Here is a 25,710-nt window from a genome sequence, read left to right as displayed (position 1 = left end):
TCAGAAATGAAAAGTATTTACTTGGTTATTAAAAAAGATATATATGGATTCCCCCAAATTTTTAATACAGCCACATTGGGAAGATTGAGGAAGGTAGGAGAAGTATAAGAGATTGAATAATTCTCCTTTATTCTTTTATTAAGTGACTGAAATATATGTACTTTATTTAGCTACATGTGTGCACATGTAAGTAGTTTCTTCTAGGGAATGGAATTTGGTGCTATGGGTAGGGCAGACAAATAATACCTGTGTTTGATTTTAAGCCTTTTAGAGCTATGTTACTTTATATTTTATAGGTATTTATAACTTATTTTATAGGTATTTACAATTTATCCAGATTGGGATAAAGCTACAAGAAATATGATGACAAAACACCCATATTTAAAGACAAAATTCTCTTGAAAAGTTTATTAATATAAGTAACAATAAATCATTCAACTTTTCAGTCTTCAGGAAGTTTGTTTTAAGGATTAATTTCAGAAGTCCTCATGTAAACAAATCAGGCATGAATAAAGCCCTTATAATGAACTTTTCAAATAAATTTTTAAAATATCTTTTTTCTTGGGATGACAATAATAGTATTAACATGATAGTATTAATTTTTCTTATTTTTATTAAAATTAGCTCTTTAAGATTGTTACTAACAAATCTTGATTTTTATTACTGTGCTGGGGCAAGATTTTAATCACTAAGTTCTTCCTCATCACTGAAATATGTGCTTTTCTTTATCCTTGGGCGTCTTGAATCATCTGATGTTGAGGGGACTCCTGAACTGGGTTTCCATTTTTTTTGTTCTTCTTCAATTTTGGCTTGCTGTGATTCAAAAAACAAAACAAAACCAATAACCTGTTTAATATTATTTATGGTTCATTAATTCAAAACATGGCAAAAACATACCACAAATGCCATTACTTCCCACCCTCCCAGTCCATGCAGACAATAAGATCTGCTCCCTTCCCCTGAGTTCTGTCTCGTCTCAAAATCTTACACAAAATTATCCTAGGCAATTTCTTAAAAAAATCTTTTCTGTTGGGCTATGTTCACTTTGAGCAAATAGTTCTGCTCATTTCTTTAATGAAAAAAGATTAAGATAGTAAGTGTTGTGGGGCCCTTAAAATCTAGGAAGAACCAATGGGAACTTTTCATTCACACTGGCTAAGTACCTCAGAGAAACAGCTTGTCTCCTAAGGCTTAGGAGGTTAGGGGGAAAAAGAGAGGTTGCCATGAGGTGATCAATGAAGTAAGCAAGGACTATAAACCAAGTCAACTATTGTATGATGCCTTTTAAAAGAACAATTTAATACCTGGAATGCTATGGCCTGACTGAGGCTGTCAAGAGCAGGATCCTCCCCTTCATCTTCACTTTCTTCTACTTCTTCACTTAAATAAAGAAAAACAAATTGGAATGTAACCAACCAATAATCAAAAGCAACCAACCAAAAGACAAAAGCAACATGATGATGTATTTAGTAAGAATAATATACATACATTTCTTCTTCTGGTTCAGGAGCTTTCTTTTTTTTCTTTTTTTCTTTCTTCTTTGGAGGCTCACGTTCTCCGAGCATATTTTTCGGACAGGCATAACTTAAGTGTCCACTTTCCTTTTGTTTCCCATTAAAAAGGAAAGGAAAAATACCATATTTGATGTTATTTATAAAAACTTGCCTGGTACCTTATTACTAAAAAGTTTTCAAATTTAAAAAGGAATATTCCCATACTGGGACTATACAGAAGACATTAATGATAAAACCCAGTACTTTAATATTTAGAAGGTGATATTATAACTCTCAGTTATTTTAACATTTAGGACTATTTAGTAGTTTTACTAAGAGTAGAAGTAGTAGTCTTCTTTCAAACATTTAAATCTCAAAATTCAAGATATAAAACAGTTTGGTCGGGCGCGGTGGCTCACGCCTGTAATCCTAGCACTTTGGGAAGCCGAGGTGGGTGGATCACCTGAGGTCTGGAGTTTGAGACCAGACTAGCCAAAATGGTGAAATCCCGTCTCTACTAAAAAAAAAAAAAAAAAAAAAATTAGTTGGGCATAAGTGGCACACACCTGTAGTCCCAGCTACTCAGGAGGCTGAGGTAGGAGAATTGCTTAAACCCAGGAGGTGGAGGTTGCAGTGAGCTGAGATCATGCCGTTGCACTCCAGCCTGGGTGACAAGAGCAAAACTCCATCTCAAAAAAAAAAAAAAAAAAAAAAAAAAAATTAAAATTTAAATGGATCATTTACCCTAATGTAAACATCTTAAGTTATTGATAAAACAAGGATAAAACTATTCCTGTTAATTTCCAAGATGTTGCTTAATACTCTGTTGGGCTGGGCAGGCTGAGGCAGGTGGGTCACCTTAGGAAGTGAGTTCAAGACCAGCCTGGCCAACATGGCGAAACCCTGTCTCTACTAAATATACAAAAATTAGCTGGGCTTGGTGGCACATGCCTGTAATCCCAGCTACTCAGGAGACTGAGGCACAAGAATTGATCGAACGCGGGAGGCAGAGACTGCAGTGAGCTGAGATTGTGCCACCGCACTCCAGCCTAGGCAACAGAGCAAGACCCTGTCTCAAAAAACAAACAAAAAACCAAAAAACAAATGGAAAATTTCTTCCTCACTTTTCCTATGAATTACTTCCGTTTTTTCCCTTTTATATCCTGACTACACTTGCACTATCCAATTACAGTAGTCACTAGCCAGCCAATGTGGCTACTGAGAACTTGTCTGAATTGATACGTACTGTAAAGGTAAAATACACATTGGATTTCTGAAGACTTAGTAACATACGTGGCTTGCATTATATTCTCATTTGACAATGCTGGACTAGGCTATTATTCCTACTTAGCTAGAACATTGATTTGTAAAACATAAGAGCTCAACTATAATCTGGACATCAGCTCACTACAATTCCATTTAAGAGGTTATGTCAGGGTAGGGTGTGGGGACTGAGCCAAGGTTAGAACAATAGAAGGGAACAATAATCATGCTTTTCCAGTATATTTGACAGAGCAGACAGACTGTAACTTTGTATACCTAGGACATAGCCCAACTTAAAGAGGTTACTTACTGTTAATGAGCTGCTGAGAAAATAGAGACATATATCTGAAACTGTTTTGGAATAATATTATAGCAAAAAAAAAATTAACATATCCCATACTAAAAAAGGATTTAATGAAATAACTTGAGAAAAACCAGGCTAGGTCAATATAAAAAAGTTTTTTTTGGAGGGAGGGAAATTAAATACAAAAATGTAAAAAATATAACAACTCTATGGATCCATAAACCAAAAGGAACCGATTAACAGATTCATCTAGGATTTCTCAGATAATTTAATATTTACTGTGAATATGAAGATATATACTAATCTGAATATAACTACCTTCCCTCCCTCCCTTTCTTTCTTTTACAAAACTCAAAACTTTGGAAAAGTTTCTAAAGTGTTTACTTAAGAGGTTTTAGAATCATAGGAACTGACAGAATCAGTATGTATCCAAGCAACTGCTTGCTCACTCTTTCTATTCATCCATCCATCAGTCTGTTTATTTAGTTATCTTTTTTGTCGGGGGTAGGGGGAGTGACAGTGGGGTAGAGGACCTCAAGCCATTTCCTTGCATCTTCCATGTGATTTTGTAGCCAGGACGGTATCTTTCAGTGATTCTCTCCCCAGTTCCCCATTACTACCTCTGGACTCTGTTTTTTAAGTATTTTATTTTATGTTTATTTTTATTTTTGAGACAGAGTCTCCCTCTGTTGCCCAGGCTGGAGTGCAGTGGAGTAATCTCGGCTCACTGCAACCTCCACCTCCTGGGTTCAAGCGAGTCTCCTGCCTCAGCCTTCCAAGTAGCTGGGATTACAGGCACCTGCCACCATGCCTGGCTAATTTTTTTTTTTGTATTTTTAGTAGAAACTCAGTTTCACTATGTTGGTCAGTCTGCTTTTGAACTCCAGACCTCAAGTGATCCGTCCACCTCAGCATCCCAAAATGCTAGGATTACAGGCGTGAGCCACTGTGCCCGGCCTGTTTCTTAAGTATTTTTATGGTCATTTTACAAACTTACACCTGTGACAACCAGACTAAAATTCTCTTGGTACCAATACAGACCTTATACAAAATTATTCTATGGCTGTCTCTCTCTCTTCATCACCAAAACTTTAAATGGATAATGACAGATCATGAAGAGAACCAAAGAAGAAAATGTGGGGATAGTTCAGTTACAAAACACTAGCAATACTAATAGGAAAAAATAAAAAACTTCAAAACACAATATCCCATAGAGGATAAAGTCACATGATAATGTTGCTATTGAACTGTAACTTAAAAACTGTTAAAGAAACAGGCAATATCCTATTAACAAAAATTTATGAGTTACGAAAATCTTGCAAGACAGTGACATAAGTAATCAGTCTAACACTTTTAAAACTAGTGATTTTCAAAGATTTAGGAACTAGAGAAAATACCACTTTGTATTACCCAACTCAGGTTATCTTTACACATTGCATTTCAATTGAATTTACTTTGATGAGTTTAGAGACCCTAACAACTAGGCCAGGCACCATGGCTAACACCTGTAACTCTAGCACTTTGGGAGGCTGAGGTGGGAGGACTGCTTGAGCCCAGGAGTTTGAGATTGGCCTGGGCAACATAGGAAGACCCTGCCTCTACAAAAAAATTTAAAAATTAACCAGGGTGTGATGGTGCATGCCTGTGGTCCCAGCTACTCAGACACTGTGGTGGGAGGATCAGTTGGGCCCGGGAGGTAGAGGCTGCAGTGAGTTGTGACTGCATCACTGCACTGGGTGACAGAGGAAAACCCTATCTCAAAAAAATAAATATTAAAAAATAAAGCATTTTCATAATCTGGTTTAGCCAGTCAGAAGTTTTGGTGAGCAAAAATAAAAGACTGATGTGAAAAGTATCTTAAACTATGGAAAGTTCCATTAAGTTTTAGGTTTACTTACCCCACATTCATAACACTTAGATTTATCAAAGTAGTTTCGCCTTCGGATGAACTCAGCTGCTCTTCCATTGTCAATAGCAATGCTTGCTTTTATCACTCTACCAAATAACTAAACAAGAGAAAAATGTAAATGTAGAATGTATTTCACTGAAACCTAAAATTAATTATTTAATCAATTTTCTCAAATCTTCAATTCCAGTTTATTTTGGATTTTTTAGCAATTGGCACTTAGGTGTGATAAATTCTATTCTGTAGTATTCTTATTCCTGAGATTCCACCAATGTTTTGAGAACCCAGTAGTTTGACCTCTTTTCTTTAAGTTAGATATCTTAAGAATCTACTGATATCTGCTAGACCTGATGATCCACTATATCCCCACATTTTTGGCCTGGATGAGCATAAAGGCTTTGGGGCTAAAAACCTTGATGGAGATGAATAGCTTACCTGTTTGTTGTTTATTGCCCTGGTACAGTTTTGTGCAGAGTCTTTATCCAAAAATAAAATAAATGCAACCCCTTTACTCTTCCTGGTATCTTTATCTTTCATTATGGTAACCCTTAAAGCATAAACAAAGAGTTAAAAATGAGGCAGCAATAAATAAAACAGATATTAATACTTGAAAAATTCATTTTAAAAAGGGCTAAAAATTTATAAGATAAATTAATACATTTGAAAAATCAGCTATCTCTTCAAAGTCAAGGGATATCAAGAATGGAAATGAGAAAGGGTGATACTGATTTAACAGAAGTGAGCACAGCTATGATTAGGAGTTAATCAGAGATTGAAGGGTGAAGTAAAGAAATTACAGAGACAATGAAATCTTAAAGCGTAACCACAATCCCTCTTCCATGCTAACTCCCTCACCTTGCAAAACAAAACAAAATAAAGGTATACTTTACACAAAAAGTAAAATGATTTATTTTTCTAAGTGTTAGAATCAAAGTATATTCTTAATATTCTTTTAAAGAATCTTCAGAAAAATAAGGAAAAAAACCTCCAGAGCTGGTTGTGGTGGTGTGCACCTGTAGTTCCAGCTACTTGGGAGGCAGAGGCAGGAGGATGCTTGAGCATGGGAGTTTGAGAACAGCCTGGGCAACATAATGAGACCCCGATCTTTAGGGAAAAAGAATCTCCAGTTCTGTGGTTTTTAGCCATACCACCCACCAGGGTGTACCTGAGTGACAAGGAGAGTTATGAGAGCACAGAGCCTGCTCTTTCTCCTGCCCCATCCACATCCCTAGTCATGGAGGCCCTTGCCCACCGTATGTCATTTAACATAGTTTAAAAACAATGTTCAACAGGGCTCTTTGGAGAAATAGCGGATTCCAAGGCTACAGCAGGGCAGGTACAAGAGGAGCTTGGAACATCTTATGCCAGAAAGTAAGACAGTGCAAGAGTGCGTGAGCGAGTGAGAGAGAGACAGACGGAGGGAGGAATGAATGAATGAATGATGGGGCCAAGAATACAGCAGCCAGCTGGAAGGAGCTCCCACTAGCCAAATCAAGGACAATTTGAGCATCAAAATAATTCATTACAGTAATAAATTATAAGCCACAGAGAAGGTAGGAATTTATAATTCTTACTGATAAAAGACCAATAAATAAGTGGAGGAGATGGGAGGGAAGGCTCTTGCTTACAACAGAATGCCAAGGGATGACTGGTGAATGTAGAGGGAATGCTGGAGTTGGAAAAATCACCAATTTGACAGAAATATTGAATAAGGTAGTTGCTTTATGTTTTGGAATTTTTCGTAATGTTTGTGAAAGTTATCAATCTTTTTTTTTTAAAGTAGTATTTCAAAAGAAGTATTGGCTTTCTACATCATCCTCAATTAATGATCTCTCATCTGTTGCCTCTTTTCCAATTCCACTGCTTTTTTCTTGTCCATAGGGGCATTACTGTTTTAACAGTCTATTCTTATTGGTTCCTTTATGGTAATTTTTTCTCTTATAATTTTCTCATATCCTTAAGTAGTCTTCTACTTAAGGAATAAATAAAATCACACCATTCCTTTGTTCAAAAATCTTTGGTTCTGTAAGTTGCCTATTCTTTGTCCCACTGTCAGTATCCTTGATGATTTGGCTCCCATCTCCTTCATCTTTCACTGCTCCTTCCCACGCACACACTATGAAGTCTACCCAAAAGAAACCACTCAATGCTCCAGTAGCATGGCCTGTATTTCCCCAAATTTGTGCCTTTGTTCATACAGCTTCTATCTTCTTCCACCTCTGAATCACTGCTCATTAAAATTTTCCTCATTCTTTCGGGATTCAGGTCAATGTGTCAGTTTCTAATAGCTTCAACTGGATATAATTTCTCCTCTGTTATGCTAGTCTCTGCTGAATTGTGTTATTCATAAACAATGCCTCATCTCATCTATTTTAATGTAAACTCCTTTAAGGCTGTCTCTGTAATCCATATGTGCCCAGCTCAATATGTTGATTGATAGATATACCTTTATATTCAATGGGAAAGACAGACCAAAAAAATGGGAAAAGTAGTTTCTAAAAGAGTACATTGTGTGTGTTCATTCATTCGGTCATTCAGTCACTCTGTTAGCCTCAAGCCCATGTGCTAAGCACTAACAGTAGTTTTTACCCTCAGGAGAAAGCTTACAGTTTAGTGGTGGAGACAGACCAACAAACCAACTATCATACAATACTTTGATAGAGATACCTTCTGTGGTAACAGAAAAAAAAAATTACATCAGAGATTTAAAAAGACAAATCTACTGTGACTCCCATGTTTCTGGCAAGGGACAAGAGGTAGATAATAGCACCATTTCCTAATACAAGGTATATGATGTACTTATTTAAGCACATAATATGAAGCATACACTATTTTGGGAAACCTGAATGTCATCCATAACACCTCCTTCTTGTTCACAAAGTCCTTATACGCAAAGTAAGCATATCACTAAATAGTACCCACTTTGCTTCCTATATACATCACTAAATATTACCCACTTTATTTCATAATGATCTCTGAAATCTGACCACCTCTCAAATCTGACCAGTCTCTATATCTCCACCTGTACTATTTTAGTACACATTTCTCCCCTGGGCTACAGTTTTAGATTCAGACTGGTCTCACTGCATTTGCTTTTTTCTTTTTTTTGCGATGGGGTCTTGCTCTGTCCAGGCTGCAGTGCAGTGGTGTGATCTTGGTTCACTGCAACCTCCACCTCCATCCGCCTCCTGGGTTCAAGTAATTCTCATGCCTCGCCTCCCAAGCAGCTGGGATTACAGGTGTATACCACCAGGGCCGGCTACTTTTTGTATTTTTTGTAGAGATGGGGTTTCGCCATGTTGGCCAGGCTGGTCTTGAACTCATGACCTTTCAAGTGATCCTCCCACATCGGCTTCCCAAAGTGCTGGGATTACAGGTGTGTGCCACTGCACCCAGCTGCATTTGCTTTTGTTCCCCTCCAATCTAATTTCTACATTAAGCCAGAATAAACTTTAAAAAATTTAAATCATGTCACCCCTCACTTAAAATTCTTAAATGATTCCTGATATTCTTAGAATGAAAACCAAATACCTTGGTAACCTGACCAAGAAGTAAGATGAGGAACCTGCTTCCATCTCTGGAGCCATCTTGTGCTTTCTCCCCCTTACTCACTCATCTCCAGTCACATTGGCCTTCTTTCTATTTCTTGATCTCACTTTATTTTCTCTTGCCACAGGGCCTTTGCACAAGCTATTCCCTCTACCTGAAATATTCCTCCCTTATTTTTGCCTACTTAACTCTTACTCATCCTTTAGGTTTCCACTCAAAAAATACTGACCTAGGTAAGCCTTCCCTGGCTCTCTAGACTAGATAGTCTTCCCTGTTTCTAGGTGCTTATAACTCTTGTGTCTTTAACTCCATTGCAGTTTCACGGTTTAGGACTATATATTTATATGGAGATCCATTCAGAGATTCTGACAAAGTGGAAAAAGAAAAAAGGCAAAAGGGAGTGGGCTCTGAAATCTCACCGTTGGATTCAAATATTTTCTCCACCACTAGCTAGCAAGATGACCTTAGGTTTACTGTGTGCTTCAGTTTCATCATGTATAATACTGAGATGATAATAGTACCTACCTTAAAGGGTAGTTGTGAGAATTAAATAATACACATAAAGAGATTAGAACAATGCCTGGCATATACATGTGCTCATTTAAGTATTACATACCATCATCATTACCAGTGTTTGGACTGATGACGATGACTTTTTAAAATCTGAACACCCAAAAATTTACACAGAAGCATTTTTGATAATGCTTTTTTAATAGCAAAGTAACTGTAAAAGAAGTTAGTAATTTCAAGATGCAAACGAGCTTCAACCGTTTAATATCCATTTATGGAACACTAGAAGAAATTAGCCAAGATAAATATGCTCAAAATTCTTGGGATTTTAAATTTATATCAGAATCTATATTGGTTACAAGAAAGTTAGGATGACAGTATCCTGTTACTTTTTTGCCCCATAATATAGTTGCTTGATTTAAAACAGTGAAATACGAGAAGTTCAAGTTCTTTTTATTGTTCCTAACCCTCAGCCCTGTTATCATCCATTACCATTTTTGCACGTTTCTAGTCTTTCCAATGATCTCCAAGCTATCTCTGAAGGAAGATAATATGTTTTCTATTTATCAGACTCACAGCATCCTGCAAGTCAGATGCACTGAAATATTTGTTTTTACACTATTTATATGAAAACAAAAAACAAAAAACCAGCTATTTATTTGAAAGTAGGTTACTTATAGTATACTTGATAACACACTTCCTAGTAACCAAAATATTTGTTTACCATTAGCTATGAGGATGTATCTTTATAGCACATGGAAAGACATTTATGGTATGTCAAATTAAAAAAGAAAAGAAAATTGTATGTATGTAATAGTCTTTAAGAAAAATTGTCTACATGTTTATGTACATGGAAAACCAACTAAATTTTCATAAAAATGTTAATAGTATTTTCTTTATTATATCAAGCATGTTTTATTTTTAAAAATCTGTCATTAAAAATATGTAGAAGCAAATTCAGATAAACTTTTAAATGAAGTTACAAAATTTAATATGAATACTTACTTTACAACTTTGCCATACTTGGAAAATATCTGAAACAAAAGACCAAATATTTACAATTTATTTTAAAATCATAAAACATCAAATTTTTAGGTTGCAGACATTGACCAAATTCTTTGTTACAGTTTATGAATAATTTCAGCCTTCAGTCTATAAGACAGGCCCTAGGAAAAAGTTTTTTTTGGTTACTAGAATAATATACTTACTGTTGTTGGAGTCACATGTATCTGTCTGTTTCTAAATTTGACAATGGAGTAAATACAGAGAAAAAAACTCACTCTACACATGTGGTAGATCTAAGGCATACATACTGGACAGCTGCTGTGTTCCTGAGGTATACCCATGGCAACTATCAACTCCATCATAGTGCCAGCTACACCTGTGCTTCAAATGTCAATGTTATGGAGCAGCACTTTTCCAATTCTACCCTCACCACTACCTTGTTATTCCTATTAAGCAATCCCTGTTTGAGAAGGCAGATCCTTAGACTGCTTTATTTAAAAAACAAAACAAAACCTCAAAGAATAAGCTTTTATAATGAAAAATCCATTTCTATCAGTCTTCTTCCTCTGCCCACCATTAACATGTTGGTGGAACTTTATACTTGGCTCTCTCTTCTGTTACTTTTACTTTATCCTATGCAATCTCATTTATTTCTACAGTTCCAGCTCATTACCCATATACTAAGAGTTCCTATTATATAAAAAGTCTTTTAGAATGTGTTAGTATATGCAACCAATAATAACGAATTTTTTCATTCTATGATTAAGCTGTATAATGCTGGAATGTAAAATAACTGGATAGCAGTGTTAGCAACACTGGGTTCTGAAGGCCAGTACAGTCTTCTATATAATACTTACTAATGGCTTCTTGTTTCATGCAGAGTGAAAGCCAGAGTCCTTACCATGATGCAAATAGGTCCTATAAGGCACCTCGAGTGGGCTTACCTAAGATTACCCCTCTTTTTCTGAAATGTTTGTCCTCTAGAATTTGCACAGGTGCCTCTTACTCGTTTCAGGTCTTTATTCAAAAGTCACCTTCTCAATAATGGCATTTCTGACCGCCCTTTGTAAAATTTCACTTCCATTCCCAACTTAACATTCAATAGCCCACCTTTCCTGCGTTATTTTTTCTCCTTAGCACCTAACATCTTGGCATCTCCTTAGTATCTAACACATAATTTGACTTAAATGTTCAATAAATATAGCTTCTATTTTTTTTTTTTTTTTTTTTGAGACAGGGTCTCATTCTGTCACCCAGGCTGGAGTGCAGTGGTGTGACCTTGGCTCACTGTCGCCTCGACCTCCTAGGCTCAAGCAATCTTCCAACCTCAGTCTCCCAGGTAGCTTGTAGAGGCATGGTGGCACACACCTGTATTCCCAGCTACTTGGGAGGATGAGGTGGGAGGATCACCTGAGGGGGCAGGGAGGCTGCAGTGAGCCATGATAGTGCCACTGCACTACAGCCTCGCGCCTTAGTAACAGAATTAGACTGTCTCAAAAAAAGAAAAAAAAAAAGGAAAAAAGAATTTGCCAGGGAGAACTATTTGCTTAAGGTTATCTGTATCTCAAATAGCAGTCACTCGATAAGATTTACTTACCCGGTACAAGTCATTGTTTGTCAGGGAAAAAGGCAAGTTGGATACATACACTGTGCTCTTACTTGGAGCCAATCCACCACTCATTTCTAAAAGTGAAAATAAACTTATCAGCAATCAGTCTAAACCAGGATTCTTTTTTTTTTGTTTGAGACGGAGTTTCCCTCTTGTTGCCCAGGCTGGGGTGCAATGGCGCGATCTCGGCTCACTGCAACCTCTGCTTCCCAGGTTCAAGCAATTATCCTGCCTCAGCCTCCCGAGTAGCTGGGATTATAGGCATCCACTACCATGCCTGGCTAATTTTGTATTTTTAGTAGAGACAGTGTTTCACCATGTTGGTCAGGCTGGTCTTGAACTCCTGACCTCAAATGATCCACCTGCCTCAGCCTCCCAAAGTGCTGGGATTACAGGCATGAATCACCACACCTGGCCTAAACCAAGTATTATTAATTCCAAATAAAACCAATACATCAGACCAGTCTGGGTATTATTTGGAAAAAAACAAAAAACAAAAACCAATAAAGTATTAACAATCACCAATTTAATTATGCCAGATGTGTACACCTTCCTTACATTTTAGGAAGTTAGGAACAATGACTCCAGCAGGCTGAATTAAGGAATTCCTTTTTCCCAGTCACCACTTAAAAAAAATTCTTTTTTGGTTCTTCTTCTTTCAAGTATTCTTTATACCAACACTTTCAGTGCCAGATTGTATGGGTAGGGAGACGGGTTTTAAATAGATGAAGGAAAAACCCTGAGGCTACTCCTAACTTCCACTCAGACTATGAGCAAAAAAAATGCTCTAATGAATATGTACTGTATATGTACAATACCTGCACCTTGCTTACCCAGGTCAGAAAGAGCATGGGGACTCAGACAGAACCTTAGCCACTGATTTTTGCTAATACACAGTCATGCTATGCTTAATGAAGGAGGTATGTTCTGAGTGTTACGTGATTTCACAGTGCAGACATCACAGGGTGTACCGAGACAAACCTAGATGGTCTAGCCTATTGCTCCTAGGCTACAACCTGTATAGCATGTTAATGTAGTGAATAATGTAGACAGTTGAAACACAATGGTAAATATTTACATAGCTAAACACAGAAAACGTACACTAAAAATATGGTACAATGTATTACACTCTTAGGAGACCACTGTGGTATATGTGGTTTGTTGTTAATCAAAAAGTTGTTATGCTGTGCATGCCTGTACTATGGCTGGGTACCTTTTTTGCTTGTCTTAATATTTTTTTTCTCTGGAGTGGTGTGTTAAGAGGAAAATTTTCTTTTCCCCTTTTAGTATGATGTTAAGGAGTAAATTTAAGCTTTATGTATCGACAATATAAACTTCTTTCGAAACGCTAATTTTGCTTATTGCCAAATTATGAAATGATACATTATATAAATAGGCTTGGTGCCTCGAAGAGACAGACCTGTAGGTATGTGTGTATATGTATATAAAGTTTACAAATGTAATCAGTAATTTTCACATTTTATCTTACAAAGTCAGCAAATTACCGTGAAAATATCAGGCTCAACCAAATTCAAATTTCTGATTTAAAAAGAGCGTGCGGTGTGTATTTGAGATGGGAAGATCAACCATAACAAATGGAAAAATACTGACTCTATGGCATGCCAATTCGTGAAGGAATGAGAAAACTGCCTCACGTTTGGTGTTATGGGGGAATTATTTAGAAAACTTCAGGAACTCAACATAGATACGTCGCTTTTTAAGTTTCTCATTTGAAACTATGCGTTACACGTTCTGCTAAGAGCCGCGAAGGCAGGCAGAGGTTAAGGTCCAGGAATAAAAAGGGTGGCGGGAGAGAGGGGCAGAGCGTTTTGGCAGCCGAGTCTGGGGAGGGAGCCCCGCAGGAGAGAAGGCCGCAGCTGAGGAGGCGTTTACCTTCAGGTGGGTTGGGCCTGGGAAACCAGAAGAGTGCGAGCCCTCGGCTCAGCTGGGGCTCAACCCCGACTCTTCGTAGCCGCTCGCAGCGGCCTTGGCATCACGAGTCCTGGGAGGAGTCAGGCGCGGAGAGCAGATAGCAGCAGCCACGGTGCTTCTTCCCGGCTGTTTGAGATCCGGGCCCCGAAGGCGGGCCCAGAGGCGAGCGCTTCGCTAACGTCATTGCGCGCGCCGGAAGTACTTACCTGGGATAACGGCGGCGAGCGGACGGCTGCATTTACGGGGTCTCCCGGAGGGCCAGAGTCGGTGAGCGCTTTTTACCTTTCCCAGAGATGGATGCAGAGCGTGTGCGGGCTGCTAAACGAGGGGGAGTGGGCGGGAGTTTTCTGTGTCGGGTCCTGGATTCTCCTGCCTTTGAATTGTGCGACAATTCTGCCCATGCGGTTGAGGGTGGAGAGACGCAGTGGAGTTTGGAATAAAGGGAAGTATTGAGTCTAAGATAGGGGTTCGCGTCTCTGTAGCGCCTTAATATGCAAGAAGACGACTGAGCTAGGTAACTTCAGTGACCCGAGAGGAGTCAGGAAGTCGGTAATTTTACTGAAGGTGTTCGCGGTACCCAGCTATTAGGCGCTTTGGGAACTACAAAATAAACAGACCTTTTATGTTTTGTTTTGTTTTGTTTTCTGGTGAAGATCTCAGTCTATTTGGGGAGACGAGGTCAACTTGGGGAGAGTTGGATTCACAGAATGACTCATCTTTAGTATGGGTATGGACAAATGTTGAACTTCTTGGCACCTTTTCTCTTCCTGTAAATCTATAATGGCTACGCACTGCTTTTTCTCTAAGAGGCCATAACATGCCCACCATTCCTACAGAAAAATCAGAACGTAATGCAAGGTAATTTATACTTCTACCTACCAGCACATGCAGACCAGGCCTCTAACCACTCCCTGGGAGCCTGCGTTCCAGCAGCCTGGAACCCACAGCCTCTCCTGGAGCCTGCACAATCAATCCAGAGTGAAGCCGATGTCTTCTATAGAGACGGAAGTACAATCCATCCAGGGCGCAGCTGAATTTTGAGAGGCCTGAATGCCTCCGTGGCCGACAGGAGACCGCTGGCACTAATTCTCTAGGCATACTTGTGGCCAGCCAAACTTACCATGCTTTACATCTCTGTTATCCTTGGTTACCGCCCAAGATGTAAGCTTCTGTGGTCTTATGTGCTATAGTCTCATTTCCATGCTGCTTTGTGCTTTCTTTCGACTTAGGCTATCACTGCTTCTTCGTTTCTTCCCCATTTAACCCCTCAACACCCCATCTGTGCTTTCTGAAACCTCTATTTCCTGCTTAAACTATTTTACATATTCAACTTCTTTAGTGAAATTCTCCTTCATCTCCTAACCTTAACTATTGATAACACGTAGATTTTCCTGCCAGCCATTTCAGTTGAGCCCTTTCTCTGACCCTGCATTTAAAGTTTGGGCATGGCTGTAGCCGTGTTGAACGGATTTCAATTCCTCAGAATACTTTCTTCCCTCAGTATCTTCACAAAGGCTCTTTTCTCTCTCTGGGACATTTGAGCTCCCTGTTTCCTCCTATCTTTTTCTGGATAACTTCTATTAAAGATCTGAGTTTAGCTGTCACTTTACTTGAGGGGTATACCCTAACTTCCATAGAGTTAGGTATTTTTGCTATGTACTCTTAGCTGCCCTGCACTTCCCTCACGGCATTTATCACATGTATCTTAATTGCTTCTTTGCCATCCCTACTAAGCGAGACTGTCGGTGAGGGACTGTGTTTGTCTCGTTTATCTTTGTAACTCCAGTAGCTAATACAGTTCTTGGCACATAAGACAGTCAGTTATTTCTTGAATGATTGCAGGTGCTAAAGGTATGGTCTCAGAGATCAGGCAGTTAACGTTAATGAATACTTCACCCGTAGAAGGGGTCACCTGCCACTCAGCTACAGCTGATTGTGGCTATGTGAGAATATGATCCCAGTTTTGCCAGAACATCTAATTTTTTCAAAAAAAGTTGGAAATACCATTTTTAAAAAAGCATCCTCTCCCAGTTTTTAAATGTTGTCAGTGGAATAGAATTTTATTAAAAAAAAAAAGTGGGTCAAACACAAGTCTCATATGGCCTATCAGTCACTAGTTTGGAATCTGTTTTAAGTCTTGTAGGGTTTATATAATGGGCTTTGTGGAGAATAATAGATTTTGAGTTGGGCCTTGATGGACCGTTGGATGTTGAATGAGAGAATGGAAAAAGATATCCCGTTTGGAAAATAAACAGCTCCGTGGTAGTATGTGTTAGTCTGTTTGTGGCACAGTAAGGAAACAGGCATAATTATATGCTTTTGGAGAGAATAGAAGGTTAGATATAATAGAAGGAGGCATATGGAAGATAGAAGTTTGGATTTATTATGATTAATAAAAAACCTCTTGGATTCTTGATCCTGGAAACTTCACATTATGAATATGCGTTAACAGTTGATTATCCTTTTTTAGGGTAAAATGGAGGGTAAAACACTGGAAGGAGGCTGACCGGTTAAGGCCTTAACTTCCATCCATATATGAAATAAAATTCAGATTTATAAATATATGTAGGCAGACATCTGGCATTTTTGTTTACTTGTGTAATTTCAGTTAATTGATCAATTATAATGGACAATCAGGGATCTCCTACTAAGTTTAGTGCAGTACATTCGGGCTTATAAAAGAAGTATCCTTAAAGCGTTGGAAAGTCAAGTGACTTGTGAAACTAGTAGAGAATGCAGTACTTTTTATTTTTTTATTTTTTGAGACGGTGTCTTGCTCTGTTGCCCAGGCTGGAGTGCAGTGGCACGATTATGGCTCACTGCAACCTCCATCTCCCAGGTTCAAGGGATTCTCCTGCCTCAACTTCCTGAGTAGCTGGAATTACAGGCATGTCCCACCATGCCTGGTTAATTTTTGTATATTTTTTAAGTGGAGACGGGGTATTACTATGTTGGCCAGACTGATCTTGAACTCTCGACCTCAAATGATCCGCCAGGCTCAGCCTCCCAAAATGCTGGGATTACGGGCATGAGCCACCGCACCCGGCCCCAGCATCAGTTAATTTTTTTTTTCAATGACCTTAACTAATTATGTTCTAAAATTTACGTTTAGTTGTCTGGAATTTCAAATTTTTTTTTTTTTTTGTGTGTGTGTGTGTGACGGAGTCTCACTCTGTCACCCAGGCTGGAGTGCAGTGGCGCGATCTTGGCTCACTGCAAGCTCCCCCTCCCGGGTTCATGCCATTCTCCTGCCTCAGCCTTCCGAGTAGCTGGGACTACAGGCGCCCACCACCGCCCCCGGCTAATTTTGTTTTTGTATTTTTAGTAGAGATGGGGTTTCACCGTGTTAGCCAGTATGGTCTCGATCTCCTGACTTCGTGATCCGCCCCCCTCGGCCTCCCAAAGTGCTGGGATTACAAGCGTGAGCCACCGCGCCCAGCCTGGAATTTCAAATATTTTCTAATAGAAACATTAGAATATTAATTCACTCTGAATACTGAGCACAGTGTGCAAATTGTTCTAGGAGCTTAATATTCATCAGTGAACAAATAGACATTCCTGCTTTTTATTATTATTAGCATTAATAATCTAAGATACTATATAGTGTACTTTTAATACAGATTAAACCCTCACTACTAGAAATACTACTAGTAGAAATACTACTAGTGAGGGACTAATGTGTATTAAAAGTACATTATATGGTATCTTAGATTATTAGTGCTAATTAAAGATAGCACGATTGGGGGATCTGTTATAAGTGACATTAAGAAGGTGACATTGAAGGGCAGGAAAGTTAATTCCACAGATACCTGGATGAAGGGTGGCCTGCCCCTCCACACCTGTGGGTGTTTCTCGTCAGGTGGGACGAGAGACTGAGAAAAGAAATAAGACACAGAGACAAAGTATAGAGAAAGAACAGTGGGCCCAGGAGACCAATACTTAGCATATGGAGGACCTGCACCGGCACCAGTCTGTGAGTTCCCTCAGTATTTATTGTTTACTATTTGCACTGTCTCAGCAAGGGGAATGCGGCAGGAGAACAGGGTGATAGTGGGGAGAAGGTCAGCAAGAAAACGTGAGCAAAGGAATCTGTGTCACAAATAAGTTCAAGGGAAGGTACTATGCCTGGATGTGCACATAGGCCAGATTTATGCTTCTCTCCACCCAAGCATCTCAGTGTAGTAAAGAATAACAGAGCAGCATTGCCACCAGCATATCTCGCCTCCAGCCACAGGGTGGTTTTCTCCTATCTCAGAATAGAACGAATGTACCATCGGGTTTTATACCAAGACATTCCGTTTCCAGGGGCATGCAGGAGGCAGAGGCCTTCCTCTTATCTCAACCGCAAGAGGCCTTCCTCTTTTACTGATCCTCCTCAGCACAGACCCTTCAAGGGTGTCGGGCTGGGGGACGGTCAGGTCTTTCTCGTCCCACGAGGCCATATCTCAGGCTGTCTCAGTGGGGAGAAACCTTGGACAATACCCGGCTTTCCTGGGTAGAGGTCCCTGCAGCTTTCTGCAGGGCATTGTGCCCCTGGTTAATCGAGAATGGAGAATGGCGATGACTTTTACCAAGCAAACTGACTGTAAACATGTTGTTAACAAGGCACATCCTGCACAGCCCTAGATCCCTTAAACCTTGATACCATACAACACATGTTTCTGTGAGCACAGGGTTGGGGCTAAAGTTACAGATTAACAGCATCTCAAGGCAAAACAATTGTTCAGGGTACAGATCTTTTTTTGTTTGTTTGTTTTTGTTTTTGAGATGGAGTCTCGCTCTGTCACCCAGCCTGGAGTGCAGTGGTGCAATCTCGGCTCGCTGCAACCTTCGCCTCTCGGGTTCAAGCGATTCTCTTGCCTCAGCCTCCTGAGTAGCTGGTACTACAGGCACGTGCCACCACACCCAGCTAATTTTTTGTATTTTTAGTAGAGACGGGGGTTTCACCATGTCAGCCAGGATGGTCTCGATCTCCTGACCTTGTGATCCGCGCGCCTCGGCCTCCCAAAGTGCTGGGATTACAGGCGTGAGCCACCGTGCCCAGCCATGGTACAGATCAAAATGGAGTTTCTTATGTCTTCCTTTTCTACATAGACACAGTAACAGTCCTATCTCTCTTTCTTTTCTCCACATCTGGAGAAGAATATTCTGTGCAGGGAATTGCCAGTGCAAAGACCTATGTTCATCTAAAGTTTGAGGTCAATGTGACTTTGCTGTTCAGTAACTCTAGTTGGCTATCAATAGTTGTTGAAAGAATATAAAAAGCGAAGGAATGAGTTTTGGTGGGGAGGGGAAGCTATTTATCCTGAGTGTATTTAATAATGGAAACTGACTAGATTGGAATGCAGAGTTACTATAGCCTAGGTTGCTACTATAACCAGTTTGGTTAAAATGAAAAAACAGATCCATTATCTTGACTTTGGATTCAGAGTGTTAATGGTTTGACAGAAGGATATTGTCTATGACTTTGTTTTCTCAATTTCCATGACACTTTCGCTTAGAGTGCAAGTCCTCCATACCCTCTCAGCCCTCAGTTGAAGTTAACATAACAGTGGTTGGATAGCCCAGTGGAGTGCTCTAAGAAAGGCTTCTTTTCTTTCTGGAATTAAATATCCCATGATGGTATATTAAACATACCATCTTCATTGAATATGGCATAAGAGAAAGAGATTTTTATAATCCATAACCAGTTATTAGCGCACTTCTGAATGAAGCTTGTATTCTCCACACTGAGTTCTAATTCTGTTCTTTGCCTAATTGTGATGTAGAGGGTCCTTCTATTTTTCTGTTGATTCTTCAGTTTGAATATCTTGTTGGCTTAGATAACTTTTCTGGAGTACCATCGAAACTGCACTGATATGAGGAGATGTAGTGATGATGTGGCAGGTAACATGATCACTCACTGGGAGTCTGAACACCTTTGTATCAATGTAACTGATTGGTCAATTTCCTAAGCCTGGATAATATCATAAACAACATATGCCGCTAATCAGGAAGCTTGCTGTACTTATCAGCTATTTTTAAATCCTTTAAAAATTACAAGGTTCTAGCATGGGGGCAACATAGTAAGACCATGACTTGATAAAAAATAAAATCAGCCAGGTGTGGTGGTATGCCTGTGGTTCCAGCTACTAGGGAGGTTGAGTCGGGAGGATCACTTGAGCCCAGGAGGTCAAGGCTACAGTGAGGTGTGTTTGCCCCACTGCATTCCCGCCTGGGCAACAGAGTGAGACCTTGTCTAAGGAAAAGAAAGAAAAAGAAAATTGCAAGTTTCCATTTGAATATAAGGTGATATTAGTGTATTCTGTCTTCTAATTACCATAGGAGATGGTAATTTTCATCATACTAAACTATGGAGGTATTTTGAAGCCATTGTTTACAATAACAGCTAAAAACAACCTTAAACATCTAGTACAATCTCAGAGATAAGGATAAGAGAGATGACCTGCCCAGCTCTCAACTGGCAAAATTCTAGACTAGACTTCTAGGACTAGAATTGTTATTATAATTTTGTTCTTATGAAACTTGGGTGGCCTCTGGTGGCCAAAATGATATCTTTTATTTTCAAGAGTGTGTTTGCAGCGAGTTTGGCTTGAGAGTTCTGTTTATACAATTAATGAAGATTTAATTATTTCTCTACATTGGTTGGTTTATACAGACACAAATCTTTACGTCTGTATTTCCCCCCCTTACAGGAAATTGTTGAAAACGTTAAATTTGATTCCTAAAAGGACTCAAGTAAGTATAGTACAGTAGTATTTAATATAGTAGTTATTGTTACATTTTTTGTGGGACACCGGTAAATTTTAATATTTCAGTATTAAACTACATACTATTTCTTTAGAACTCTTATTGTTTATTTTTCTCATTTATTACAAAACCTTATTTTTATTTACATTCTCCTTTAGTATATTAATTTACATTCGTCATTTTTATCATCACTTCACATGTTATGCTTATTGAATGATTTTCAGGAACTTTAAAAACAGTTACATACTTTTGTAATACATAATAGTATATATACATTATGCAGTAAAATATTCATCCTCTGCCCAGCTACCTAGTTCTCCCCAGAGGCAATTGCTGTTGCATTCTCTTGTTACTCCCAGGAGTAGTCTGTACATATGCATATATATTCATACCTGGTCTTTTTACTGTGCTTTTCTTTGCTTAGCAGTGTATCTTGGCAGTCTTTTCATATTGTTACTGGGGTTACTTTTCTTTGAAATGGTTTGCAAAAATACTCCTTTTGTATAAATATAATTGATCAATTTACAAAAGGAATACAAAATATTCCTTTTGTATAAATGTAACTGATTGGCTCAGCAATTTAATTTGTGCTATTTTGATGGATATTTTAAGTTCCTTTCAATCTTTGCTATGCAAGTGTACAAGTATACCTAGAAGTAGAATTGCCAGGTCAAAGCATATGTGTTTTTAAAATTTTAATAAATATTGCCAAATTCTTCCCAATCTGTGCCAATTATACTTCCTTTTTTTTATTTTTTATTTTTTATTTTTATTTTTATTTTTTTTGAGATGGAGTCTCACTCTGTTGCCCAGGCTGGAGTGCAGTGGCACAATCTTAGCTCACTGCAAGCTCCGCCTCCCGGGTTCATGCCATTCTCCTGCCTCAGCCTCCCGGGTAGCTGGGACTACAGGCGCCCGCCACCACGCCCAGCTAATTTTTTGTATTTTTAGTAGAGACAGGGTTTCACTGTGTTAGCCAGGATGGTCTCGATCTCCTGACCTCGTGATCCGCCCACCTCGGCCTCCCAAAATGCTGGGATTACAGGCGTGAGCCGCTGCGCCCGGCCAACCTCCTTTACTAACCTATGTAAGTGTTGCTTTCCTTAATCTCATCACTGCAGTTGGATTTTTGCAGAGCTTTTGGATGAAAATAAGTATGCCATTATAGTTTTGGTTTTCATCTTCTTTATTTTGAAGGAGGTTGAACATCTTTTCAAAAGATTTTTAAGAGCCATTTGTATTTTTTTGTGAACTGTTTGCTTATATGTCTGTTTTTCTTCTGGGTATAGCTATTGACATTTTTCCCCTTTGATTTGACTTTACTTCATTGCTGTTACTATTTCTCTGTACTGTATCTTAAAAAGGATAAAATCTAACTCTTTAGACTGAAACCTTTAATGGATTCAGTAAAGGTGGGGGAAGAGGAGTAATGTTGACAATTTACTTCCCTTTCAAGCTTCCATAGTTCTTGCACCTAAAAGACTGATTGCTTGGAATCATACATTATTAAATGAGGTCTTATTGTAGACAGAGAATTCAGTTTTATTCATGCATAATGTTAAAAGCTAATTTTTTTCTCTTGAATGTGTGTCTTGAGAAAAAGTTAATTTTTAATTTAAAGTAAGATTTCCTAGGCATCTTTGGCTAGTTAATTCATTATATTGGGTCTGTTTGTATTAGAAAATATTATAGATACGTTTTTGCAGAGAAAATTGGTTGCTTTGCTATAATAACATCAAAAAAAAAAAGTTGCACCCTTCTTCCAGCCTTTAATTTTTCCTTAACTTAAACTAACTGAACCATTAGAATTCTATAGCTGTTCTGTACTGTCAAAATGGAATAGCTATCTGTTTGCCCCTCCCTTAGTATTACATTATAAGGAGCCACCAAAAATCTTTTGACATTAAGTCTTTTTTGAAATGTGTTTCTTCTTCACATATCTGTGCCCTACTTTCTGTGTACTGAAAGGCACTAACTTACTACCTGGACCATTTTCGTTTTTTGCTCATGGTGGTTCTTCTGTACATCAGGATGGTTGACAGTTCTGGGCTTAGAACCTGCTTCATGATTGCTTCACTTTCTCCTGGTTCTTCTCTGTTAACCATTTGTCATCCACTCCAGAAGTTGTGAAGCTACTGCCTGCAAGCACTAGCCTGTTTTTGTAAATCCAGTTTACACACTTATACATTTATGTGTATTGTCTATGGCTGGAGATGTGAGTAGTTGTAAAAGAGATCTGTGACCTACAAGGCCGAAAATATTTGTCTGATCTTTTGAAGAAAAATTTGCCAACTTCTGATTTATAGTATTGCCATTTCATATAAATGGTCTCTTTTCCCCTACCCTATTCTCATTTTCTCTTGTTTGCCTTGTTTACCTTGTCTTTTGTCTGTTCAGTTACTATTTTCATCTCTTCTTGTGGCTATATACCCTTGAATTCTTTAACACCATATTCACCTTCCTCAAAGTAGGAAGCATTTATGAAAAGAATACACTGTCCCACCCCCCCTTCTCTGAATCCCAAACCTGAAAAATGTTGACAGAACTTTTAATTTCACATTTTGTGAGGTGGCTTTTGCATTAAAATAAATTTATAGCGTTAAAAAAAATCAGGAGTGGTTTCTTTCAGGGATTGAGTGTGTTTTTGCAGGATTGTTCTTTTAACACTTTTTTCAGTTGAAAACACATTATTTAACATAGAGAGAGTAGATATATATTAAATGAAGACTGTAGAAAAGCAAAAAACTAATGTTATTTATACGAACTATTCACCAGGAAATAGGAATAACTTTGCCGATCAGCCATTTAAACTATTCATTAAAATGAATTGTTTCTATGTTTTGCTATAGGAGAATGAAGAAGTATTTGTGGTCTGAAGTGTGCCACCAATTTCCTCCCATAATTGATGTCAACAATCTCTTTGAAGCTTTAAATAGTCTTGCCTAAGAAGGAAGATAGGGCTTTCCGTGTTTTGTTTTTTTTTTTTTTTAAAGAAAATCTCAAAATTGTTTGGAAGAAACATTTTTTCTTTTGGTCACTTTCATTTTTTTTTTTTTCCTCTTAAGATCTCTGAAAAATATTTGTGTTGGAAAGTAATCATTTACTCCTTCCTTACCTTTTCTGTTACTTCCTAGTATCATAAAATCCATAATTCTTTTTTTTTTCCTTAGTGGCTTACAGAAGAGACGAAATGTGGTCTGAGGGACGATATGAATATGAAAGAATTCCGAGAGAACGAGCACCTCCTCGAAGTCATCCCAGTGTAAGTTACTCCTACATATTGAATGATTCAAAAACCTAGTGTCTGAATTAATTTGATACACCAAAGCTAGGCCTATTAACAAAATCTTCAAGTGTCAGAAATTTACCAGTGTAGGTTACAAAAGAGATCAAGCTTATCTTTTAAAAGTTAAAAGTTCAAAAATAAAAGACAACATTTTATTTAAGTAGAAAACTTATTATTTATATTTCTTGTTTAAATTTCTAAAATGAAGGGTTTATATTGAATTTAATTTGTGAACAAAATTACAGATTTTATAAAGATTATACCATCAGTTAGCAAAGAAGTATTTGAGTACCTGCTCCTGCTGTTATTGGCTGTTACCTATTTTTTTCTATATTCCTAAAAATGTTACAAATTGAATATATGAAATTCTAAAAGTAGGCTTTCATTCTAAGAGAGGAGAACTCTTCCTAGAGTGGAAACATGTTAATATCCCTTGTTAGGGTTCCTGCAGGTGTGCTGTCCTGTGGTCAGGCAGTCTGACTGGTAAGTAAGAATGCCTGGAGGCTCAGGGTCAGGCAGACAGGCAGCTTCTGGTGTGCTGTCCTACTTCTTGTCTCTCGTTGCTCTGGGAATTGGGAATTTTGAGCCAAGCCTTTTCTAAGCCCAAAGAACTTACTGTTTTGTTTACTATTTCCAGTGCTACATCTAGTACTTAGCAGGTAATAGAAGCTCAATATTTATTTGAGTGAATATGTGTACTGACTCCCCAGAATTCCCTGTGGAGGTCTAAAGGAGGGTTTGGGGAAGGTTAAAAAGCTAACTTAAACTTTTGCACAGACCCATTTTAAGCACCAAGGGACTAAGGTTGTGGTGATAGTATATGAATATATTATAGATTCATTATATACCATCAAAAGCCACAAATATTTATGTCTACGTTAGTTATTTTTTACTTATGTAACATTTAATCCTATAGCCCACTTAGATGGGTGGTATCGTCTCTAGGTTTGTCGTTGTCCTAGATTACGATCCAGGTTGGGGTTGATTTAAAATGATTTAAGATGGAAAAAATAAAGATGCCCATTATACTTTGGGATGGCCAGACTTAATTATTACTATATGTCATTTATTTCCAGGTGAATTTGTAGACTTCATGTTTTCAATCAAAATCCCAATGTTTTTATTTATATTTTTTACTTGATAAGGTTATTCTGTAGTTTACCTGCAGGGAAAAGGGATGACTTTTTCTTTATCTCCCCTCTCCCCTCTGCCACTCTGCCAAGGATATATCCCATTAGGAATTGTTCTGTTTTTTTTTTTTTTTTTTCTTTTTTTTTTTTTTGAGATGGAGTTTCACTCTTGTCACCCCAGCTGGAGTGCAATGGCGCAGTCTTGGCTCATTCACTCTTGTCGCCCAGGCTGGAGTGCGGTGGTGCAGTCTCGGCTCACTGGGTTCAAGCGATTCTTCTGTCTCTGCTTCCTGAGTAGCTGGGATTACAGGTGCCCACCACCACACCTGGTTAATTTTTGTATTTTTAGTAGAGATGGGGTTTCACCATGTTGACCAGGCTGGTCTCGAACTCCTGACCTCAGGTGGCCTGCCCACCTTGGTCTCCCAAAGTTCTGGGATTACAGGCATAAGCCACCACGCCTGGCCTCTTTTCTTTTTTTTGAGGCAGTCTTACTCTGTAGCCCAGGCTGGAGTGCAGTGGTGCGATCTTGGCTCACTACGTCCTCTACTTCCCGGGTTCAAGCGATTCTTGTGCCTCAGCCTCCTGAGTAGCTAGGATTGCATGCCACCATACCTGGCTATTTTTATTTTATTTTATTTTATTTTATTTATTTATTTATTTATTTATTTATTTGGAGATGGAGTCTAACTCTCTTGCCCAGGCTGGAGTGCAGTGGTACAATCTTGGCTCACTGCAACCTCTGTGTCCTGGATTCAAGCGATTCTCCTGCCTCAGCCTCCTGAGTAGCTGGGACTACAGGCACAAGCCACCACGCCTGGCTAATTTTTATATTTTTAGTAGAGACGGGGTTTCACCGTGTTGGCCAGGCCGGTCTTGAATTCCTGACCTCAAGTGATCCACCCCCCTCAGCCTCCCAAAGTGCTGGGATTACAGGCATGAGCCACTGCCACTGCACCCACATCTAATTTTT

The 25,710-nt window shown here is 38.6% G+C and overlaps 2 protein-coding genes and 1 pseudogene across 22 annotated transcripts in view; 1 reads left to right on the top strand and 2 right to left on the bottom strand.

Moving 5' to 3' along the window:
• Positions 1 to 380: 380 nt before the first annotated feature.
• On the bottom strand, positions 381 to 13,671 carry ZCRB1 (zinc finger CCHC-type and RNA binding motif containing 1). Of its 3 annotated transcripts, none has more exons than XM_003825737.6 (8): positions 13,533 to 13,671; positions 11,628 to 11,713; positions 10,031 to 10,059; positions 5,402 to 5,513; positions 4,959 to 5,066; positions 1,489 to 1,601; positions 1,305 to 1,380; positions 381 to 813 (listed from the first exon to the last, which is right to left on the bottom strand). In XM_003825737.6, the coding sequence occupies exons 2-8, from the start codon at positions 11,709 to 11,711 to the stop codon at positions 682 to 684; spliced, it is 654 nt and encodes a 217-aa protein (XP_003825785.1). In that variant the 5' UTR covers positions 11,712 to 11,713; positions 13,533 to 13,671; the 3' UTR covers positions 381 to 681. The 3 variants fall into 3 exon arrangements, with proteins under 3 accessions (XP_003825785.1, XP_034791907.1, XP_034791906.1); XM_034936016.1 differs by lacking the exon at positions 13,533 to 13,671 and adding an exon at positions 7,574 to 7,636; XM_034936015.3 differs by lacking the exon at positions 11,628 to 11,713 and having other exon boundaries at positions 13,533 to 13,652.
• Positions 13,672 to 13,699: 28 nt separating this feature from the next.
• The window catches only part of PPHLN1 (periphilin 1), a 120,741-nt gene continuing 108,730 nt past the window's right edge, over positions 13,700 to 25,710 (top strand). For 12 of the 19 annotated variants that reach the window (XM_014347191.3, XM_014347190.3, XM_014347189.3 and 9 more), the window contains exons 1-3: positions 13,763 to 13,838; positions 20,267 to 20,309; positions 23,492 to 23,583. In XM_014347191.3, coding sequence (XP_014202677.1) covers position 20,309; positions 23,492 to 23,583 — 93 coding nt within the window. In that variant the 5' untranslated portion in view covers positions 13,763 to 13,838; positions 20,267 to 20,308. Of the gene's footprint in view, positions 13,839 to 20,266; positions 20,310 to 23,491; positions 23,584 to 25,710 lie in introns of all 19 variants that reach the window. The other 7 variants (XM_003825736.7, XM_014347192.5, XM_003825734.6 and 4 more) reach the window with 4 other exon arrangements.
• LOC134728437 (uncharacterized) lies at positions 17,328 to 18,781 on the bottom strand (annotated as a pseudogene).

Source organism: Pan paniscus, chromosome 10 (genome assembly GCF_029289425.2).
Source record: "Pan paniscus chromosome 10, NHGRI_mPanPan1-v2.0_pri, whole genome shotgun sequence".
NCBI classification, from domain to species: Eukaryota; Metazoa; Chordata; class Mammalia; order Primates; family Hominidae; genus Pan; species Pan paniscus.
This window is presented reverse-complemented; position numbering and strand designations above follow the sequence as displayed.